This window comes from Psammomys obesus, unplaced genomic scaffold (assembly GCF_907164565.1).
Source record: "Psammomys obesus unplaced genomic scaffold, mPsaObe1.curated_primary_1811, whole genome shotgun sequence".
Taxonomy (NCBI): Eukaryota; Metazoa; Chordata; class Mammalia; order Rodentia; family Muridae; genus Psammomys; species Psammomys obesus.
Window position 1 is genome coordinate 629,528 of NW_026596318.1, and position 21,998 is coordinate 651,525.

At 42.7% G+C, this 21,998-nt stretch overlaps 1 protein-coding gene across 1 annotated transcript; it reads right to left on the reverse strand.

Moving 5' to 3' along the window:
• Positions 1 to 1,829: 1,829 nt before the first annotated feature.
• Positions 1,830 to 5,926, reverse strand: LOC129669012 (patr class I histocompatibility antigen, A-2 alpha chain-like). The gene is made up of 6 exons (XM_055597078.1): positions 5,842 to 5,926; positions 5,341 to 5,613; positions 4,875 to 5,105; positions 4,011 to 4,286; positions 3,769 to 3,876; positions 1,830 to 1,908 (listed from the first exon to the last, which is right to left on the reverse strand). The coding sequence occupies exons 1-6, from the start codon at positions 5,924 to 5,926 to the stop codon at positions 1,865 to 1,867; spliced, it is 1,017 nt and encodes a 338-aa protein (XP_055453053.1). The 3' UTR covers positions 1,830 to 1,864.
• Positions 5,927 to 21,998: the final 16,072 nt, after the last annotated feature.

The following is a 21,998-nucleotide window of genomic DNA, read 5'->3' on the forward strand; positions in this document are numbered from 1 at the left end:
TACCTCCTATAAAGTCTGAGCCATTTGAATGCTCTCTCCTTCAGTTTCCTCTCCACTTCTCTCTCCTTCACTCTTCCCTCCCCCTCTCTTCTCTTCTTTCTCCTCTCCCTCTCTTATCCCCATTCAGAGGCAACCTTTAGTGCACCCCCAATAAATCTCTTGTGTGAGGTCTGTTGCATGGTGTGATTTTTGTGAGATTCCTTGGCCCTCTAATTGCACAAAACAAAAACAAAAAACTTTACATACAGTTACCTTATTTTCAACCATATTGCATAACAAATACATCGGCGAATATGACAAACACAGTCAACAAATGGTGTGGGTAACTTGGTGTCCCCATGTAGAAGAACAAGACTATATCCTTATATTTCACTCTGTAGGGAAAACAAATTCAAAGACTTTGAATGTAACATGAAACTCTGAAATCTATGAGATAAACCTTTTTGGAATATGCATAAACCAAGACTTTTGGAAAATCTTTATCAGCTATACATCTGAAAGAGGATTAATGTCTACAATATATAAATAATTCAACAACAACAAAACCAAGAACCAGATTTTGTGGTACATACCTGGTGGCCTTGGAGACAAATAAAATCACCAAATGATTAATTGTAGACAAGAAGAACAGGGCTGAACTCTGGCCCCTCCAGTGCTCAGTAAACTCATTAGAGCACAGACCTGGAACAGATTGTGGATTTCTGAGAATGTGTCTAGAGTCCCCTGAGCTTCTCAGCAAGATTCAGAAAGAAGCCAAGCTTGATGACAAAACCAAAACTTCACAAACAAAAAGATTTTGGAGGTTGGGCAAAGAGCCAAGATTATCTGTATAACAAAGTGGGTGCAGAGGCCGATGGTATTCAGACAAAGACCCCCTAGGCTATGAATCAGCCTCACTCATGGCTTGTTACATAAGTAATTCCTGCTCCCAGGTATTGTTGGGAGTTGGTCTGGTACTCTGTGTATTCAAATGCTGAGTTCTGGGCCCCAAGATTTGGTTGCAGTCTGGAGGAGGGCAATGTCATGTACACTGATCAATGTTGTGTACAATTTGCTGCCCAATTATCTCTGATTGGTTAATAAAAAAGCTGAGACCCTGTAGCTGGGCAGAAAAGAGATAAGTGGAACTTCTATTCCCAGTCTTGGGGGTCTCATGTAGGGACCACAAGGAGAGGAGAGGAGAAGGAAAGAGGAAGAAGGACATGATGATTAAGAATTGACCTGATAGACCAGAAACAACCCAAGCAGAACCAACACATTTGGCAAGTAAATGTGGGCATATGGCTGGGAAATAGCAAGACCAGCGTAAATGATTATTATAAAGAGATATCTGCCCAGTTATGGTGCTTAAAGCTCATTAATAAATTTGGTAAGTCTCCATGTCATTTATTTTGGAGCTAGAGCAGGTGAGTAGACAAGACCTCCATACACCCCAAATTATCATATCAAGGTATGGGGTCTCATATATGTAATTCTAGCACTCCAGAATAGGGAAAGAAGGATTTCAGGGACTTCAAGGTCTATATGGATTTTTTGTTACTTTTTTCATTGTTTTGACAAAAAACCCAACAGAAGGAAACTAAAGGAAAAGGTTTATTCTGATTCATGATTTAAGAGATACAGTCCATTTCAGCATAAGGCATGGTAGAGCACATGGCAGCAGGAACATGTCCTCAAACTTCAGTAGATCAGGAAACAGAGAACAGGGATCCTCTTATCTGTCTTTCTTATGTTCTTTTGCCCTTGGGCACTCAGGGTGGGTCTTCCATCCTTAGTAATCTCTGGAAACACTCTTACAATTGTGATCAGAATTGTATCTCCTAAGAGACTCCAAATCTGGTCAAGTTGACAATGAAGGTTACAGCTACATATCGAGTTTCAAGCCACCCTGGGGTACAGTGTGAGATCCTATTAACAAACAAAGAGAAAAAGGAGGAGTGAATTCTGAGCCACATACTGAACAGTCTAAATGAAGGATCTGAAAAGAGTCTTCAATATTTTGGAACAAGATTTGTGGCCAGTGATGTTAGCGGTAAGAACATTATCCATGATGAAAAAGGGTTTTTGTAGTAGAAAAGGGTTACTATTAAGCCATATAAATATTATGGTGGTTAATTATTTAGCCCACTATTATATCAATAAAAGACACACACACACTTGTTAGATTTTAATATGCCTTAAACACTGGGGTTGGGCAGATATAAACTCCCCAAACTACTTTGTTACCTTCCAGCCTCACATTCCACACCATTTGCTTTAATTATTCCTATCTGGGCTACTCCCTATCCATTATTCCAATAAATACTTGCTCATGGTTTTCTTCTGGGCTGGTTTTCTCCATCATGCCAATCCTCAGAGCAAGTTCTTCCTGGCCAGTGTTGCTAGGTAAGAAATCCTCCTTCCTTCTTCCTCCTCTCCTGTACCTCTCTCTTTGTCTCCCATGGTTCTCTGCTCTCCCAAACCCTTGAACCTTATTTTTGCCTACTTGTCTTCCCTGTCCATGTATAGCGATTTATTGGCCAATCAGGTATAATTTGGAGGCAAAGTTACACAGCATCAATTTGTCTGTGTAAGGGTTTGCTCATAGAATAGTAAAGATCTCCAGTGGAGGAAGGGAGGGATATGTGTGAACAATTAACAATTAAATACAAAGCACCAGACCATGCTGCAACAGGTTTTATATAGGCATTACGTTTGGTGGGGTCTAAGAAAGAAAAGGGAGAACATATATTATTATAAGATGTCATCTTGACAGATATATATTGTTTTTTCTTCCATGAAGTATAGCCACAGAGAGAAATACAGGAAGCAATTACATAACAAGAGTCTCTGAGTGGCTACTATCTGAAAATTCCCTAGGCTGATTTTTTACTTTTAGGTACAAATAATGGAATCCAAATCCTCATCATTTAAACAATAAAAGATTTTAGTATATTATATTGAAGGTCTAGGACCCAATAATAAAAGAAAGAACAGGAAAAAGCCAGAACAAAACTGATAATCCCATCAACATCAGGTCTCACACAGAATTCATCAGGCACAGAAATTACTGATCACCTCACTGACACCCTAGCATTGGCCTCTATGGCTGGGACAGCTTCCATGAAAACTGTGTCCATGTCACTCTTGCCAAATTTATTCTCTGCACCTCCAGCTTTTTCCTGTCACCATGTGCTGAGTCAAGGTTCAGCATGTGATCATTCACCTGGTGGAGCTAAGGACTGCAGCTGTGGTGCTCAGCTGTGAGAATGTTTGGGAAAGTGACAAAGAAACTTACTTTTCAGTTCCTTTCTATAGTTGTACTAGGTATTTTTCTAATGTATAAAAAGGGTTCAGGAGCTGGGACAAGATGGCACAAAATAGAAATACAATGATGAAAACAGATCCCTGGAAAAGTTATCTGAGCAGCTACATCTGGAGAAAGAAAAAGACTGCTAGGCATTCAGGGTGATGATATCCTAGGGTATTCCCATCTCCCTGGGCTTTAAAAAGGTGCTAGTACAGTCAGGCATGGTGGCACACACCTTTAATCCTAGTACTCAGGAGGCAAATGCAGTTAGGTCTTAGAGTTTGAGACCAACCTGGTCTACACAGTCAGTTCCAGGACAGTCAGGGGGTATGTATTGGACCCTAATACACAGGGTCCAATCTTGGGTGAGCATTCTTGTATAGATGTGTCTTCTAGTAACACAATAGGCAAAGAGCACATTTACATCTATGGCTTTGACTCTATGGAGACAAAGCCCTCAGACACAATTTTTTCCATACCTGCATTTTTCTTCCTCATCATCACAATGGCAGCCACAGCTCCAGTGACCACAACTCCAAAGAAAACTACACCAACAGTTATTCCAACCATGGGCCGAGGAGTTGGTTCTAGAAAGAAAGGAAGGGAAGGAGAGGGCAGAATTGAAGGGCTCTAACCCCCACCTTAGCACTGATCCTATTCAGGGGTCTCCAGGAGGTTGCCTTTTTACCTTGACAGCCTCTGTGATCAAATCCTTCCTTACCCCATCTCAGGATGAGGGGCTCGGGCAGCCCCTCATGGTACACATGGCATGTGTATCTCTGCTCTTCTCCGGGAGGCACCACCACAGCTGCCCACTTCTGGAAGGTTCCATCCCCTGAGGGTCTGGTGTCCACAAGCTCCATGTCCTGAGTCAGGTCCTCCCCCTCCAACTGCCAGGTCAGGCTGATGTCAGCAGGGTAGAAGCCCAGGGCCCAGCACCTCAGGGTGATGTCACCTTGAGGTCTGGGGTGATGGGTCACGTGTGCCTTTGGGGGATCTGAGGGAAAAAATTGGAAAATTCAAACATTTTGCATTCTTTCCACGGACTTAAGCAGTATTCGTGTCCCTATCCTGACAACGGACAGGGGAATCAAGGTGAGTAGGGATGCAAAACCCAAACAAGTAATCTATACTCAGGCATCAGTATACTTTATTTCTTAGAAAATTCTACAATTATGGTAAGGCAGTCCAAAGCCGAAAACTCCCAAGTTTTCCCATGAAAAGAGGGTTTCTAAGTGGAGGGCTTAGAAACTCTGCATCACATGAGTCAAACATCCAAAGATGTCGCGTGTGAGCCCAGAAGATAGCTTCCGGGAGTCCATAGTTCATGACAGGCTGCAGACTGAAGGGGACAGCTATTAAATCTTCTTTCCTACCATCCTGGGTCAAACTCTGAACTGTCCTGACAGAAGGGTGAGCCATAGGACAGTAACTATGTGGTGTTGGGTCAGGAAAACCAGGAGCACCCTTCCTCCTCCGGAAGCAAAAGATAGCGGCAGTATTGCAGCTGATATCATTTTCCTTCCTCCTTTGAGGCATATACTGAGTGTAGAGAGAGGATTTACTTTTTTTCAAGCCCTGGTACCTGAGCGCTGTAGAGTCTTCTTCCCTATCTCTAGGTGCCTGAGTAGCCATTCAACGCATGAGAACTTCAAGAAGGGGCTGAAGCTCTCTGCTATACGATCTGCCTCCCACCGTCGCTGAGTGATCTGAGCCGTCATGTCAGCCACAGTCCATGTTCTCAGGTCTGCGTTCAGGCTGATGTAATCGTTGCCATCAAATGCATGTCTATAGTGTCCACGTTGGAGGCGTCGATCTGGCCCCACGTCGCAACCAATGAAACACTGAAAGGTATGAGAGACTGCCAAGGCCCCTAAAGTCAGCCCCTCCCACAGGGCCCCGCCCACCTAAACTGAATAGGAAACCGGCCCTGGGTCCACTAATCCCTTGGGTCCAGAGTCTCTGCGGATCCCTTAGATCCTGGCCAAACCTAGGATCTGGGACCCTGGGCGACTCGGGTCCGTCGGTAGAAAAGTGAAGGGGTCACTCACCGTTGTCGCTCTGATTATAGACCTGGATTGCGAATCGCAGGTTTTCTATGGCCCTGTTTGAATAGCTCATGGCATTCCTTTTCTCCATTTCCAAATATTCGGACCCCATCTGCTTCACCCAAGGACCGCGCGCCTGGATCCTGTGAGTATCTCCATCTCTGTCGAAGCGCATGAACTGCATGTGGTCCACATAGCCAACGACGGAGATATGGGAATCTTGGAGACCCGGTCGAGACGCGGTCGTGGTTACCAAATACCGCAAGGAGTGTGAGCCTGTGAGTAGCGCAGTGATACCTTGACTCTCCTCCCGGGGCCTTCGGCGGGTGCGGGGCGGGGGGTGGGGGGCGAGACGGGAACAGAGTCAAGGAATGCAGGATGGAGATGGGAGCGGGAGGATCTTTCTGGGTGGTGAGAAGAAGCGACTTCCTGGGTACTGCCAGGAGCTACTCTCACCCAACGCCCTAGCTCCTTCAGGCAGAAGCTGTTTCCCTCCAGACTCACCAGTAAGGTTCTGGGCCTTGTTCTGGGTCAGAGCCAGGAGTACTGAGAGCACCAAGAAGATGGGACGATGCGTTGTGGCCCCCATCCTCAGTGTCTGAAGGACCCGGAGGGTTTGAGACCTTGTTCCTTTCTGTGAATTTTATAGTGTCGAGGTTTGTGGAGAGAAACCACAGCGACTTGGATGGCTTTCTCGAGAATTCAATGAGAACATGTGTCCATATGGAAGGACTGGGCAGCTAACACAGGTTACCGGTTGTAGAAAGAATGAGGGAATTCCCAACCTTTTGCTTCCTCAGACACCTTGGAGATAAACCTCATGCAGTGGGAGTGATAATCATGTGTGCAGAGGTTTTAAGCTGTAGACAGGATGAGGGGATTTCCATGCAATTGTTTTGTTTCCTCAGACACCTTGAAGTCAAAACCTCAGACCAGAGGCTTATGGAGGGCCCTTCTTCCCCTTGCACCCGGTGTATCTTACCCCATCCACTTTCTGAGTCCTGTTCAGGAGTTCTGTTGTACAAGATTCTGGATGTTTTAAGATCTCTTGTCTGTACTTACACATTACTAAAGGCCTCAAAGAGTTTTCATGTAGGTCACATGTAATGACATTTACCGTGTTAAAAACTGACACTTAAGCAGTTTATGGTGGCCTACAGCTGTAATCCCAGCATTTAGGAGGAAGTGCAGGACGTTTGACATGAGTTTGAGGACAGCTTACACTAGATACTGACATTTTTTGAAGGATTTAATTTTATTCCTGGTATGTATGTGTAAATGTATGCCACGAATGTGAGAATGTCCACTGAGGCCGGAAGAATGAGTCAGGTCCCTTGGTACTGGAATTACAGGGGGTTGTGAGCTGGGTGCTAGGCACCAAACTGAGATTATCTACAAGAGCAGTAAGCACTGTTAGCCACTAAACCATCTATCAGGCCCATTGAGACTCTGATTGGAAAAAGAAAAAAAAAAAAAAAGACTTTTTAAAAGTAAGATGATCCTTAAATTCTGCAAGTAAGTGGTGGTAAAGAAAGTAATAACTTTCAAGGTGTCAACAGAGTAACAGCAAATATGGCAAGTAAACTCTTAAAACATACGAGTGTGCTTTACATCATTCATTTTAGGAAAGGGGCTTCTTGAGCTCCATCCAGCTACAAACACTATTATTTTTTGTTGTTCTTGGAGACACATGGTGTATTTCCACCATTCAAGAACCTTAAACAGGAGGAATTTGAGGAATGGCCTGACTATATCATTTTTCTGTGTGGGAGGAAACGAATGCAGAATTTTGGGGAATAGTAAATTATTTTTAGAGGGGGCCAATGAATTTGGAGAACATGCAATTGCCTCTTGAGTCCAGAGAACAGATGAGTGTATTTTCTTTGCAGCATTGGCTGGGAACATTTGCTGCTAACGTCCTTCAAAGTAACCCACATAAGGCTGCAGCAGCTCTCTGTTGGGCTGCACATGGCAGGCTGCCCTGGATGTGTGGGGCACATCTGCTGACAATGCCATATAGTGGTGAGAATTAAGAAGAGGAGAATGTGGCAAGGGATAGACCCAGGAAAAAGGAAGAAATTGAGCAGCCCCTGCAGAATGGGCAGGAAGACTGTTCTTTGGCAGGGCACCATTTGTTATGAGCCTTGTGTTATTTTCATGGGTCAGATGGGTCTTGTGTTAACCACTTCTAATTGGAGATTGCCTTCCCCCTCAGTGTAAGTTTCTGTCAAGAGAGCGGTTTTGCCCATTTACATGGGAAAATAATATAATGTAAATAAAGCAATTGAAAAGCAAAATTAACAAACAAATGACAACAAAACAAAAAACAAAAACAGTATAAGCTAAGCATGGTAGTGCATTCCTTTGATCCCAGTACTTTGAAGGCAGAATCAGGCAAATCACTATGAGTTTGAGTACATAGTAATCTCCAGGATAGCCAAAACTACAGAAAGAGACCCTTTCTCAAAAAAAAACCAAAATAAAGCAAAAGAGTCCCTGGACTCTTTCACTTCCTCTATCTGAAATTTCCCTAGAAGTTTCACATAGGAATTGTTAAGTGAGGAAAAGAAAATCAGACCAATAATCAAAAGGCAATATGTCTTCAAGCAGAAAAGGGAACATAAATTAGAATAAGACTAAATAATAAAAAAGAACAAATCTAAGCCCATTTCCTCAAAACCCATTCAACCAACCTAAAATAATTTAGTCACAAATTATTTAGCCTCATTTGTCTAATGAATATCTTGTGTTTTAAGAAATTCAGATCTAGCAGAGCATGATGACAGATGCCTTTAATCCCAGCACTTAGGAGGCAGAGGCAGAAGATCTCTGAGTTCAAGGGTGGCGTGGTCTACAAAGCAAATTCCAGGATACCTAGGGCTACACAGACAAACCCTGTCTCAAAAAACCAAAAAAAAAAAAGAAAGAAAGAAAGAAAGAAAGGAAATTCAGACTAAATCTTAGTCTAGTAGCACAGACCCTCTTGGAAGGCGAAAACAGCCTGGCTGGGGTGTGTGTGTGTTAGAAATTGCAAGGAGGAAAATCAATGAATGAATGACCCACAAAGAGAACAGTGATTAAAGATTTTTGTTTTGTTTTGTTTTTAAGGAGGATTTAAAAAAGAACACTTTGAGAGGTTGGTAGGTAAATGGATCCTGAACCTTGGGAAATGGCTGTCTACTTCATGGTGCTGTCTGTCTCTGGGACTTGGGAACTGGACCTGGAAATCTAAGATAACCTGTAGAACTAGCCTTCCAATTGTCCTGATCTCATTTGCTTTGATTCACATGAATCTATGAGATTATTTTTCTTTCATTTTTATGTCAGTTGAGTAATATTACATAAAGTTCTTTCTGATATAAGCCTAATCTTGTCGATAAAGAAAGAAGGAAATTGGATTCAGAAATAAAATTGGACTTACATAAAATGTAAGTGCCATCATTCTTTGTATTCCCTGAGGTATGTCAATCTAGATTTTTCTCTCTCTAAACATAAATCAGAGTAGCTGGGTGTGGTGGCACACACCTTTGATCCCAGGCAGAGTCAAGCAGATTTCTGTGAGTTCGAGGCTAGCCTTGGCTACAAAGAGAATTCCAGGGCAGCTGTGTCTGCTACACAGAGAAATCCTATCTCAAAAAAACAAAACAAAACAAAACCAAAACATAAATCAGAGAGAAACATCAAGTTCAGGTATAAGGAAGATGTAAAGAGGCTGCTTACTACAGACCAGGGTGCATTTTTCTCAGGGAATACAAAGAATGATGGCACTTACATTTTATGTAAGTCCAATTTTATTTCTGAATCCAATTTCCTTCTTTCTTTATCGACAAGATTAGGCTTATAGGAAAAGAAGTGAAAACAGAAATTCTGTTGAAAAGGGGAATTGATTACCTGTCCCTTCTGCATCTTTCCTCTAGAGTCTGGTCTTTTCCTGGGCCACATCCGTGGGTTCTGTGGTCAGTGGCAGTTCGGCCTCATGTGTGTGTGAAGCCCACAGTGGAAGAGACTTCCTGTAAGTCATCATTCTCTTCAGAGAGTTTCAAGTCCAGACAGACTCTCCCGAATGAAGGACTGGAGAGGTGGCTCAGTGGATATGGTGAGTACTACACAATTATGAGGACCTGAGTTTGGATCCGCAGCATCTACACAAAAGTCAGGCATGACAGCATGTGTATTTTAAAATTCCAGCACAGCTGAGCTAAACAAAACATTGGAAATTTAGAACTGAACAATAGAAGAACAGATTTGCTGTATAAGGACAGGAAGAAAATCAGTCATGTTGGTAGTTGGGAGAGTTGTCTGGAGAAATAGGTTAAATATTTGAGACCGTGGAGTGAGTGAAATTACAAGCTAAGTGATTAGCTGTTGAAAAGGAAGAGCAAGGACATAACCCTGGCTCAGTGCTCAGTCATCTCATCAGAACCTGAAATGGAATGCACAGCTCTGGGGCTGTGTCTAGAAGGCCCATAGACCGGAGACTTAGTATGCACAGGAGTCTCCTGAACATCTCAGCAAAATTCAGGAACTATGGTGCAGAGCTGAAACTCTCTGAATTTGTAACAAAGTTGGCACAGAGGCTCCTGGCATGACACTAAGAGCCCCAAGGCAATGCATAACCCTCACTATGGTCCACTCCTGAGGCCAGGGACGATAGCTCATGCCTCTACACCCCACACTCTGGAACGGGGACAAAGGACTGCTGGGACTCCAATGTTCACCTGGTTTTCTGTGATACTTTCTTTCTCATTATTGTACCCAAAATACCTGACAGACGCAGCTGAAAGAAGAAAGATTTACTTTGTTTCATGATATAAGAGGGTGCCATCCATCATGATAGAGACAGTATGGGTGAGCGCATAACAGCTAGAGCGTGTGGCCGGGATGCCTAAAATCAGTGGATGATGAAGCCAAAAGGATGCTGCTGCTCATCTGGCTTTCTCCTCTGCCCCAGCTCAAGGGATTGCTGGGCTTGGGGTGGAGGCTGAGAAATCTCAACTTCAGATACAGAAGCTTAAAATAAAAAGTTTATTTCCTGAGCTCAGGGAGGCAGTCAGTTTGGGATCTGAACCATCTCACCTAGGTGAAGCTATATTACATACTTAAAGGTGAAAACCACAATTAGCTCCCATAGGGGCAGGTAGGATGGGGGTACATGGAACAGGGTAGTCATCTCTGACTCAAGTGGTTGGTGGGTTGGTTGGTTGGTTGGTGGGTTGGTGGGTCGGTGGGTTGGTTGTTTTTTTTTTTTTTTTTTTATCTAGACAGCTCTTCTAGCTGACATTTAGTTTGATTGGTCCCAAGTAAAGTTTGTGGTTAGGCCAGCTGTGCTTATGGTTAGGGAATTTCTGAGAACAACAAAGACCATAGAGTATGCTGAACATAAAAATAGGTTTTGGTCAACCTCACCTTGGCAGAGATTTTTTTTTTTTCTGAATCAGAAACAAGCTGACATGTTGTGGCTTTTAGGCTTGAACAGCTGCTTAAGATATAGTTAACTATAGCTGTTAACTATAATTAACTATAGCTGTGAGCTATAGTTATGCTACCCCAAAAGAGCAGGCCTCATCAGGATGATGTCATCTACATTTAAGGTGGGTCTTCCCTCCTCACAGACACACCCAGAACTGCATCTCCCAGGATATTCTAAATCCAGTCAAATTGACAGTGAAGAAGAGCCATCACAGCAACATACTGAGTTCAAATCCTGAGGGTATACCATGAGACTCTGGAAAAAAGAAAACTGGCCATTTTGGTGCGTGCCTTTAATCGCAGCACTCAGGAGGCAGAGGCAGACAGATCTCTGTGAATTAGAGGGCAGTCTGATCTATACAGTGAGTCCCACAACAGTTAGAGCTATATAGTAAGACCCTGTCTTGGAAAACAAAACAAAAAACGAAAGGACAGGTGTTGTTATAAAGAAAGTAAATCCCAATCATTTGATTTCACCAATGAAGACTCAGGAACCAGATGCCGGCATTAAAATTTACAAGCTCAGAGAGGCAGAGAAAGCACCCAGCTAACCTTCCTAATCAACCCATGTCCCAAAGGAGAAAGCCAAAAAGCTAAAGAGCCCAAGGCCAAAAGCCTGCTAGCTCAGCTGACAGCCCAGAAGGGAAAGACAAAAGCTAAAGAGCTCAAAAGCTAGAGAACTATTTTTTTTCTCCATGCTGTCTTAAACACCCTTCAACTCAAAGCCCCTCTTTACTACTTAATCCCAGTCAGCTGGTTTCTTGCTCCACCTCTCAACCATAGAGTTTACTTTATTAAATCCTGTGTACAGGAAGCTTGGATTAAAGGTGTGTTAGGGTTGAACCACACCATAGGTGTACAGCTCACAATCTTGGGGCTCACAAGGGGATCAAATATCCTGCAACAGGCAGGGAGTAAGTCTTGGGCTCCATGATTAGGTATCTAAATGATGTGTCTAGAAAGAGACCTGAGTGTGTTTGAACAAGATTTGTTACTGATGTTTACAGTAAGCATAGCAAATATGATGGGGAATGGTCATATATGGGTATATGTGTGTTTTTAATTAATTATTTTGGGATGAGAAAGAAGGGAGGCATATATCATTAGTCCCGAATTATGTTAAAGAATACCATTGGGTTTAGCTTCAGATAAAAGATACAGGAAATTATTTACACAAGGAAATTTCCTGAATGGGTGCGCTCTGAAAATTTCCTAAACTGATTTCTTCTTGATGCAAACAATGTGGTGGGGAAGGTACTTTCAGTTTACCAAGGAGGAGGAAATGTATGGTTGAAGAATTTGTCGTAGGCCTTGCTGTCTTCTGACACACAGACGCTGTCTCGTGGAGTTAGAAGGAAGCAGACAATCATGAAGAACATCAGCGTAAATTTGGTTCTGGTGTCAGGGTTAGGTCGGCTGGGGTAGCAGTTGATGCCACTGCACTCAAGTACTGGAGCGTGCCTGCCCCACATGAAAACATTTGCTGGGTGGGTCAAAGCGCAGCTTGACTCCTGGAGCCTAGAGAGCTCGGTGAAATGGCTGTGAGATATTCTCGTTAGAACTTTGCATCTAGGCAGATTTCTGTGAAGGAAAGAAAGTAGGAGATACGAGGTAGAAGAGATGGCTCTGAAGTTACTTTTACAGAGTGCCTGAGCTCTGTTCCAGCCCCACATTGGGTGGCTCACTTCTAAAGGGATCCAAGTCTTCTGTCTTCACGGGCACCTGTGCTCATGTGCATATACTCCAACAAAGAACATATATGCATGGCTGAAAATAAAAATGAATATGTATCTTTTTTAAAAAAGAAGAAAGCAGGAAGTTTGAGGTTTGGTCTGAGGTTGTTGAACTGAACCACTTTCTTTTTACTCTACACAGTCACATTAAGCTTAGCCTTTCTGGTGAGAATTCAGAACTAGGAAGGCATGGTGGATGTTATGTGGGCCTGATGACACAGGATTGTTCTTGTGTGTGTTGGAGGGGGTCAGATGGGAGGGAGAGCTTCTTGAAATGGTCCTGGCTGTCCTAGAACTAACTATGTGACCAGGCAGAACTGCCTCTGTCTGACTCCCGAGTTGGAGATTAAAGGCATAGACTACCACACTCAGCATCACGCAGGACCGTCCTTATCACTGAGACCTTACTCTGGATTCAATTTAGATTCTGAATTCTTGTAATCTCCATTTGAAAAAGGTCAGATGAGACACAGATTATAGAGTTGAAGATTTTCAGAGTAGAGGAGGAGAGTAGACAGTGGTTGACAGGCCAGTGGTTGACCCTTGCAGGAGAGGTGATTGTAAGTCTGTCTTTATCGGAAAACATTCAGCTATGCAGTAATCCTAACGGAACCAGGAACTAACTTCAGGTAGTTTTCAATTAAAGGTCCTCCAGGCAGTTCAAATATCACTTCTCCTCTGTCTTAGTTGCTGGTTTATTGCCAATAAATCAATAACCAATACAGCTTAGAAAAGAAAGCATTTGATTGGGGCTTGCTCACAGTTGCAGCGGGTGAGTGCATGACAGTCTTGATGGGAAGCATGGCAGCAGGCAGGAAGGCAAGAGAGGCTAAGAATTCACAGCTAACCTACAAGTTGGAGGAGTGGTGGGGCCCTGGTGGAGGTGGGGGCAGAAAGAGAGAGACAGAAACGCAGAGAATGACTGGGCCTAATGTGAGTTTAAAAAAAATCTTTTAAAGATTTATTGATTAACACACTATATGTGTTCTGCCTTCATGTGCACCTGCACAGAAGAGGGCACCAGATCTCATTATCAATGGTTGTGAACCACCAAGTGGTTGCTGGGATTTGAACTCATGACTTTCAGAAGAAGAGACCTCTTAACCTCTGAGCCACTCTCTCTCCAGCCCCCTGATGTGGGTTTTTTGAAAGTTCTTCAATAAGGCCACACTTCCTAATTCTTGACAAACAATTCTACCAAGCAGAGAACAAATATTCAAATACAGTCTGCGGGGGCCATTCTCATTGAAACTACCACATTGAAACAGATTTAGATAAGTTTTAATTAAAGATCTTTTCAGGCAATGCAGATGCCACTCCTCCCAAAGCCGGAGAAATAACTCAGGTCTCGTTGCTTTGACCAGTATCTGGAGGCTTTCAGTTCCAGTCCTTGTTACTTTTTTATTTTTGACAAATTTATTTAGTTTTATTGTAACAAAGCAACTTGTATACTTTTCATGTTTAAAACTGAGCATTTTTGCTTTCCAGTGAAAATAATAAATTATAGTAGAGAATGCCAATTTCAAATAAAACCTTGCGAGTTCTGCTGGTTCTCTCATTGAATGACAGTGCTCAGGATATTAGGAGAGGATTTTATTTGTAAAGTGTCATCTTAAGCTGGATGTCTGTTAGACATTGCAATGAAGCATGCTAAAGGGGAAACCATGTTGTCACAAAATGTCCACTTAACCCATCCAGATAGCTCAAGTCCAACCTTTGCTGACCTCTGCCCTCCTTTAATTTTTTTTTTTTATTAAGGGGAAGTAGACAGACTCTCATGGTGGTAAACCCAAACTGTCCATATTCACATGGGAAATGGTGCAGTCTCTGAGCCCACTATGCAGAAAGAAGGAAAAAGCTAGAATTCTGTGTACTGCTTGACAGGGGCCAACAACCCTCCAGCGTCCAGCAGAGTGAAAGGAACCAGTTTCCTCCACCCTCATCCCCACCCCACAGCACAGCAGTAGTATTGATTCCACAGGTTTTTTTAAAAAATTAATTTATTATTTTTATTAATTATAATTTATTCATTTTGTATCCCAGCTGTACCCCCCTCCCTTGTGCCTATCTAATCCCACCCCGAATTCTACAGTTTTTGAGACAAGAAGGGATAAAAATAAATGTAGAACACAAAGGTGGGGAGAGAGAGAGAGATTTTTTTAAAGTTCGTTTTTTTGTATTTTTTTATTTATTACAATTTATTCACTTTGTATCCCAGCTGTAGCCTCTCCCTCATCCCCTCCCAATCCTGTTCTCCCTCCCTCTTTTCCTCCCGTGCCCCTCCCCAAGTCCACTGATAGGGGAGGTCCTCCTCTCCTTTCCTCTGACCCTAGCCAATCAGGTCTCATCAGGATTGGCTGCATTGTCTTCCTCTGTGACCTGGCAAGGCTGCTCCCCCATCAGGGGGAGGTCATTAAAGAACCAGCCCCTGAGTTCCTGTCAGAGACAGCCCCCGCTCTCCTTACTAGGGAACCCTGAGCTGCCATGGGCTACATCTGTGCAGGGGTTTAGAGAAAGAAATTTTTAAAGTTTAGAATCAATTTGTGGGTCTTAAAATTCACCCTCCTTCTTTCTCTTATCTTCATCTTCTTCACTTTCGTCCACATCCCCTCTTCAGTCCTTCTTCTCCTCCTCCTTCTTCATCATCAATCTTCAGTTTTCTAAGCTACTGATTATGAGGGCAGAATACTGCTAAAATTTAACTAGCTACCTAAAATTCTGACACATATAAAGAGAAACAGGGTCAGTATTCATTTCTCTAACCAAAGAGTAGAGATCACAACACTATCATTAAAATTTCCAGTTCCTGGCGGGGCAAGATGGCGGCGCTGGGAGGACTCTCATTCTGACCAGCAGCACAGCAGGATCAGCACAGTGACCAGCAATCAGAACTTGCGGCCATAAAACACAAGTGATTGTGTTTCCCAGGTGAGAGGATACCCCACGGTGGGGGATTCAATCAGCATTTAACTCACCTGGCTAAACCTCGGAAGAGATCCAAGTTCTGCCAGACGCTTGGTCGTCAGCCCCAGCCCAGACCCACACGCCAGTGTGCTCTGGTCACGGTCCCAGACTGAACTGTGCGCACCACACCATCAGAGACTGGAATCTCCAGTCGAGAGATAACCCCACGGAGCAGGAAACGATTGGGACCGACCTTAGGTTACCCAGACATCCCCTGGAAAAGACTTGGGTTTCGCAGGCACCCCAGGAGCCAGCCCAGAGCCAGAGCCGGGGACCCAGGCATCTGCACAGAGCCCTGCCTGCGCGCCTGATTCGCCGCCTCAGATAGAACTGTGGGCCCCAGGACACCAGAGACTGAGTTTCAATGTCGGGTGCAAGCCCACAGGGAGGGGAACGGCTGGACTGATCTCAGAGCACTCAGCTAATACCACCCCCCCTCAAAAGGTCTCCAGAAAATTTCCCAGTTTAGGCAGACGCCCAGGCTGCCAAAGGCCAGAAAGACAGAGCCAAACGTGTCTGTGCCTGCGGGTTCTACTAGCCATCCCAGACAGAATGGCGGTCCCCAATCTGGCCCAGAAGGGGACACACACTGCCAGCCCAGATCAGAGCGTAGACCCTCTGGAACAAAGCGGCGCCTGCACCGCCATCCCAGACAGGGACACACAGCTTCCAGCTCAGTGAGGCGCCCAGCCTCCTGACCAGAGAGGAGCCCTGAGTTGCCAGCCTAGAGAGGCCTGCACAGCATCCAGACCAGAGCGGCACCCCTAGGCGCCAACTCAACCTAGGTGCACATTCTCCAGGCCCAGAGCAGAGCACTAAGCCCCGGCCCAGAGACTTGCTGGGTGCTCCTCTCACTTTCCCGGACAGAACTGCGTGCCCCAGGATACCAGACTGAGTTTCCCTGTTGGGAGAAAACCCCACAGCTAGGGAATCGGCAGGATCTTCAAGAGGGCTGTACCTGGAAAACAGTGTAACAACAACAGCTCACTAAATTCAGAATGAGAAACCCAGCAGCGGGGCAACTGTCTGGAGAACTTCTACGGGTGAGAGGAGAGCCCCCCTGCCTAACAAAGACCACAGATACTACTCAGGTCTATACACCTGAGGTGAGCAGTGGCAATTCCTGAGAAACACTGGCCATACAGTGACAGAGGAGGCCTCCTTCAGGAAAAATCATCTTCTGGCCAAGGGGATTCTCCCTACCCCAGGACTCCAGGAAGCACAGAAACTAACAGCCAACACCTAAAACAGCCTAATGGGTAGAGGTCAGCGTAAAAGCCCAACCAAAAAAAGACAGAGCAATATGGCATCTCCAGAACCCAGCCATCCAGGGGCAAACAGCCCTGGACAACCCAGCTTAATAGAAAATCAAGAAGATGACCTCACATCTATGCTGATGAAGAGGATAATAGAGGAAACAAATAAAATACGTAAAGAATTAGAGGAAGATAAAACCAAACAGATCATGGCTATCCATAAAGAAATGGAGGAAGTTAAAGACAAGCAGATTATGGCCATCTGTGAAGAAATATGAGAAGATGCAGCCAAACAGTTTGCAGCCTTCAGAGAAGAAATAATTAAATCACTGAAAGAAATAAAAGAAACAGAGCTGAAGGAACTAAAAGAAAAACAGGAAAATACAATCACAGGTGAAGGAAGTAAACAAAACAACTCAAGAGCTGAAGATAGAACTGGAAAAATTAGAAAAAACACAAATGGAGGAAATAATGGAGAGGAAGAATTTAGGGAAGAAAACAGGAACTACAGAGGTAAGCATAACCAACAGACTACAAGAGATGGAAGAAAGAATCTCAGGTGTAGAAGATACAATGGAAGAAATTGATGTATCTGTCAAAGAAAATGTTAAATCCAAAAAATTCCTGACACAGACCGTCCAAGAAATGCAAGACAATATGAAAAGACAAAACCTAAGAATAATAGGAATAGAGGAAAAAGAAGATTCCCTGCACCAAGGCCCAGAAAATATTTTCAACAAAATCATTGAAGAAAATTTTCCTAAGTTAAAGGAGAGGTCAATAAGAATACAAGAGGCCTACAGAACACCCAACAAATTTGACCAGAAAAGAAAATCCTCCCGCCACATAATAATCAAAGCAGTAAGTATACAGAACAAAGAAAAAATACTAAAAGCTGCAAAGGAAAAAGGCCAAGTAACATATAATGGCAAACCTATTAGAATCACACCTGACTTTTCAACAGAGACTATGAAAGACAGAAGGGCCTGGACAGATATCATGCAGACCATAAGAGAACACAGATGTCAGCCCAGGCTACTATACCCCGCAAAACTCTCAGTCCTCATAGATGGAGAAAACAAGATATTCAATGACAAAAACAAATTTCAACAATACCTACACACGAATCCAGCATTACAGAAGACACTGGAAGGGAAAACACAACCCAAGAAAATTAGCTACTTTCAAGAAAACACAGGAAATAATTAACCTTACTACAATAAAACAAAAAGCAACCAAGCACACAACATTATGACCACAGCCAACATCAAAATAAAAGGATCTAACAGCCACTGGTCATTAATCTCTCTCAACATCAATGGACTCAACTCTCCAATAAAAAGACACAGACTAACAGAATGGATACATAAACAAAACCCAGCAATCTGTTGCATACAAGAAACATACCTAAGGCACAAAGATAGACATTACTTGAGGGTAGGGTTGGAAGATGACTTTCCAAGCAAATGGACCCAAGAAGCAAGCAGGAGTAGCCATTCTAATATCTGATAAAATAGACTTTCAACCAAAATTAATAAAAAGAGATGGGGAAGGACACTTCATATTCATCAAGGGAAAATTCCACCAGGAAAACATTACAATCCTGAACATCTATGCCCCAAATACAAGGGCACCCACATTTGTAAAAGAAACATTGATAAAACTTAAACCACATATAGATCCCCACACATTAATAGTGGGAGACTTCAACACCCCACTCTCAACAAAGGACAGGTCAACAAAACAGAAATTAAACAAAGAAACAATGTCTCTAACAGAGGTCATGAATCAAATGGACCTAACAGACATTTACAGAACCTTACACCCAAACACAAAAGAATTTACCTTCTTCTCAGCACCTCATGGAACCTTCTCCAAAACAGACTATATAGTTGGTCACTAAACAAGCCTCAACAGATACAAGAAGATTGAAAAAATCCCTTGTATTCTGTCTGATCACCATGGAATAAATCTGGACCTCAACAACAACAGAAATAGCAAAAAGCCTACACACACAAGGAAACTGAACAACTTGTTACTAAATGACAGCTGGGTCAGGGAAGAAATAAAGAAATTAAAGTCTTCCTAGAACTCAATGAAAATGAAGACACAACATACCCAAACTTGTGGGACACAATGAAAGCAGTGCTAAGAGGAAAGTTCATAGCACTAAGTGCCTTCAAGAAGAAATTTGAAACAGCTCATACAAGCAACTTAATGGCACAACTGAAAGCCCTAGGAAAAAAAGAAGCAGATACACCCAAGAGGAGCAGATGACTGGAAATAATCAAACTCAGGGCTTAAATCAATCAATTAGAAACAAATAAAACAATTCAAAGAATCAATGAAACCAAGAGCTGGTTCTTTGAGAAAATCAACAAGATCGACAAACCCTTAGCCAAGCTAACTAAAAGGTAGAGAGACACCACCCAAATCAACAAAATCAGAAATGAAAAGGGGGACATAACTACAGACATTGAGGAAATCCAAACAATCATTAAGACTTACTTCAAAAGTCTATATGCCACAAAATTTGAAAATCTAAATGAAATAGACAATTTTCTTGATTGACTTGACTTACCAAAGCTGAATCAGAACCAGGTAAATCAATTAAATAGGCCTATATCCCCCAAGGAAATAGAAGCAGTCATCAAAAGTCTCCCATCCAAAAATAAAGCCCAGAACCAGATGGTTTCAGTGCAGAATTCTACCAGACCTTCAAAGAAGAGCTAACTCCAATTCTCTCCAAACTATTCCATAAAATAGAAACAGAAGGAACATTACCAAACTCATTCTATGAAGCCACAGTCACCTTGGTACCTAAATCTCACAAAGACTCAACAAAGAAAGAGAATTTCAGGCCAATCTCCCTTATGAACATTGATGCAAAAATATTCAACAAAATACTTGCAAACCGAATACAAGAACACATCAAAGATATTATCCACTATGACCAAGTAGGCTTCATCCCAGGAATGCAGGGGTGGTTCAATATATGGAAATTCATCAATGTGATCCACCATATTAACAAACTGAAAGAAAAAAAAAAAAACACATGATAATCTCCCTAGATGCTGAAAAAGCATTTGACAAAATCCAACATCAATTCATGTTTAAAGTATTGGAGAGATCAGGGATACAAGGCACATATTTAAACATAGTAAAGGAGATATACAGCAAGCCTATAGCCAACATCAAACTGAATGGAGAGAAACTTAAAGCAATCCCACTGAAATCAGGGACAAGACAAGGCTGCCCACTCTCTCCATATCTCTTCAACATAGTGCTGGAAGTCCTTGCTAGAGCAATAAGACAGTTGAAGGAGATCAAGGGGATACAGATTAGAAAGGAAGAAATCAAATTATCACTATTTGCAGATGATATGATAGTATACGTGAGCGACCCCAAAAACTCTACCAGGGAACTCCTACAGCTGATAAATACCTTCAGCAAAGTGGCCGGATAAAAAATTAACTCAAAAAAATCAGTAGCACTCCTGTATACAAAAGACAAAAGGGCTGAGAAAGAAATTAGGGAAACAACACCCTTCACAATAGCCACAAATGACATAAAGTACCTTGGTGTAACCCTAACCAAGCAAGTCAAAGACTTGTATGAAAAAAATTTCAAGTCTCTGAAGAAAGAATTAGAAGAAGATATGAGAAGATGGAAAGATCTCCCATGCTCATGGCTTGGCAGGATTAACATAGCAAAAATGGCCATCTTACCAAAAGCAATCTACAGATTTAATGCAATTCCCATCAAATTGCCAACACAATTCTTTACAGACCTGAAAGGAAAAATTCTTAACTTTGTATGGAATAACAAGAAACCCAGAATAGCTAAAACAATCCTCTACAATAAAAGATCTTCTGGAGGTATCTCCATCCCTGATCTTAAGTTGTACTATAGAGCAACAGTTATAAAAACTGCATGGTATTGGCATAGAAACAAAATGGTGGATCAATGGAACCGAACAGAGGACCCAGAAATAAACCCACACACTTACGGACACCTGATTTTTGACAAAGATGCCAAAACCATACAGTGGAAAAAACATAGCATCTTCAACAAATGGTGCTGGTCCAACTGGATGTCTACGTGTAGAAAAATGAAATTAGATCCATACGTATCACCCTGCACAAAACTGAAGTCCAAGTGGATCAAAGACCTCAACATAAAACCAGACACATTAAATTGGCTAGAAAAAAAAAGTGGGAATACCCTAGAACTCATTGGTACAGGGGACAACTTCCTGAACAGAACACCAACAGGCTCTAAGATCAACAATCAATAAATGGGACCTCATGAAACTGAAAAGCTTCTGTAAATCAAAGGACACCATCAACAAAACAAAGCGACTGCCTACAGATTGGGAAAGAATCTTCACTAACCCTTTATCTGACAGAGGGCTAATATCCAGCATATATAAAGAACTAAAGAAGCTGAAAAGCAGCAAACCAAGTAATCCAATTAAAAAATGGGGAACAGAGCTAAACAGAGAATTCTCTGTAGAGGAATATCGAATGGCAGAGAAACACTTGAAGAAATGCTCAACCTCATTATAGCCATTAGGGAAATGCAAATCAAAACAACCCTGAGATTTCACCTTACACCCATCAGAATGGCCAAGATGAAAAACTCAAGTGACAAATACATGTTGGAGAGGTTGTGGAGAAAGGGGAACTCTCCTCCACTGCTGGTGGGAATGTAAACTTGTACAGCCACTCTGGAAGTCAATCTGGTGCTTTCTCAGACAAGTAGGAATAGCGCTTCCTCAAGATCCAGCCATACCACTCCTGGGCATAGATCCAAAAGAGGCTCAGGTACACAATAAGGACATTTGCTCAACCATGTTTGTATCAGCCTTGTTTGTAATAGCCAGAAGCTGGAAACAACCCAGATGCCCCTCAACTGAAGAGTGGGTGCAGAAATTGTGGTACATCTACACAATGGAGTATTACTCTGCAGTGAAGAATAAGGAAATCATGCAATTTGCAGATAAATGGTGGGACCTGGAAAGGATCATCCTGAGTGAGCTGTCCCAGAAGCAGAAAGACACACATGGTATATACTCACTCATATAGACTTATAGGATAAACCTAAAATCTGTCCATCTAAAGAAACTAATCAAGAGAGAGGACCCTGACTAAAACGCTCAATCCCCATCCTGAAAGGCAAAGAGGATGAACATCAGAAGAAGAAGAAAGCAGGAAACAACCTAGGAACCTGCCACAGA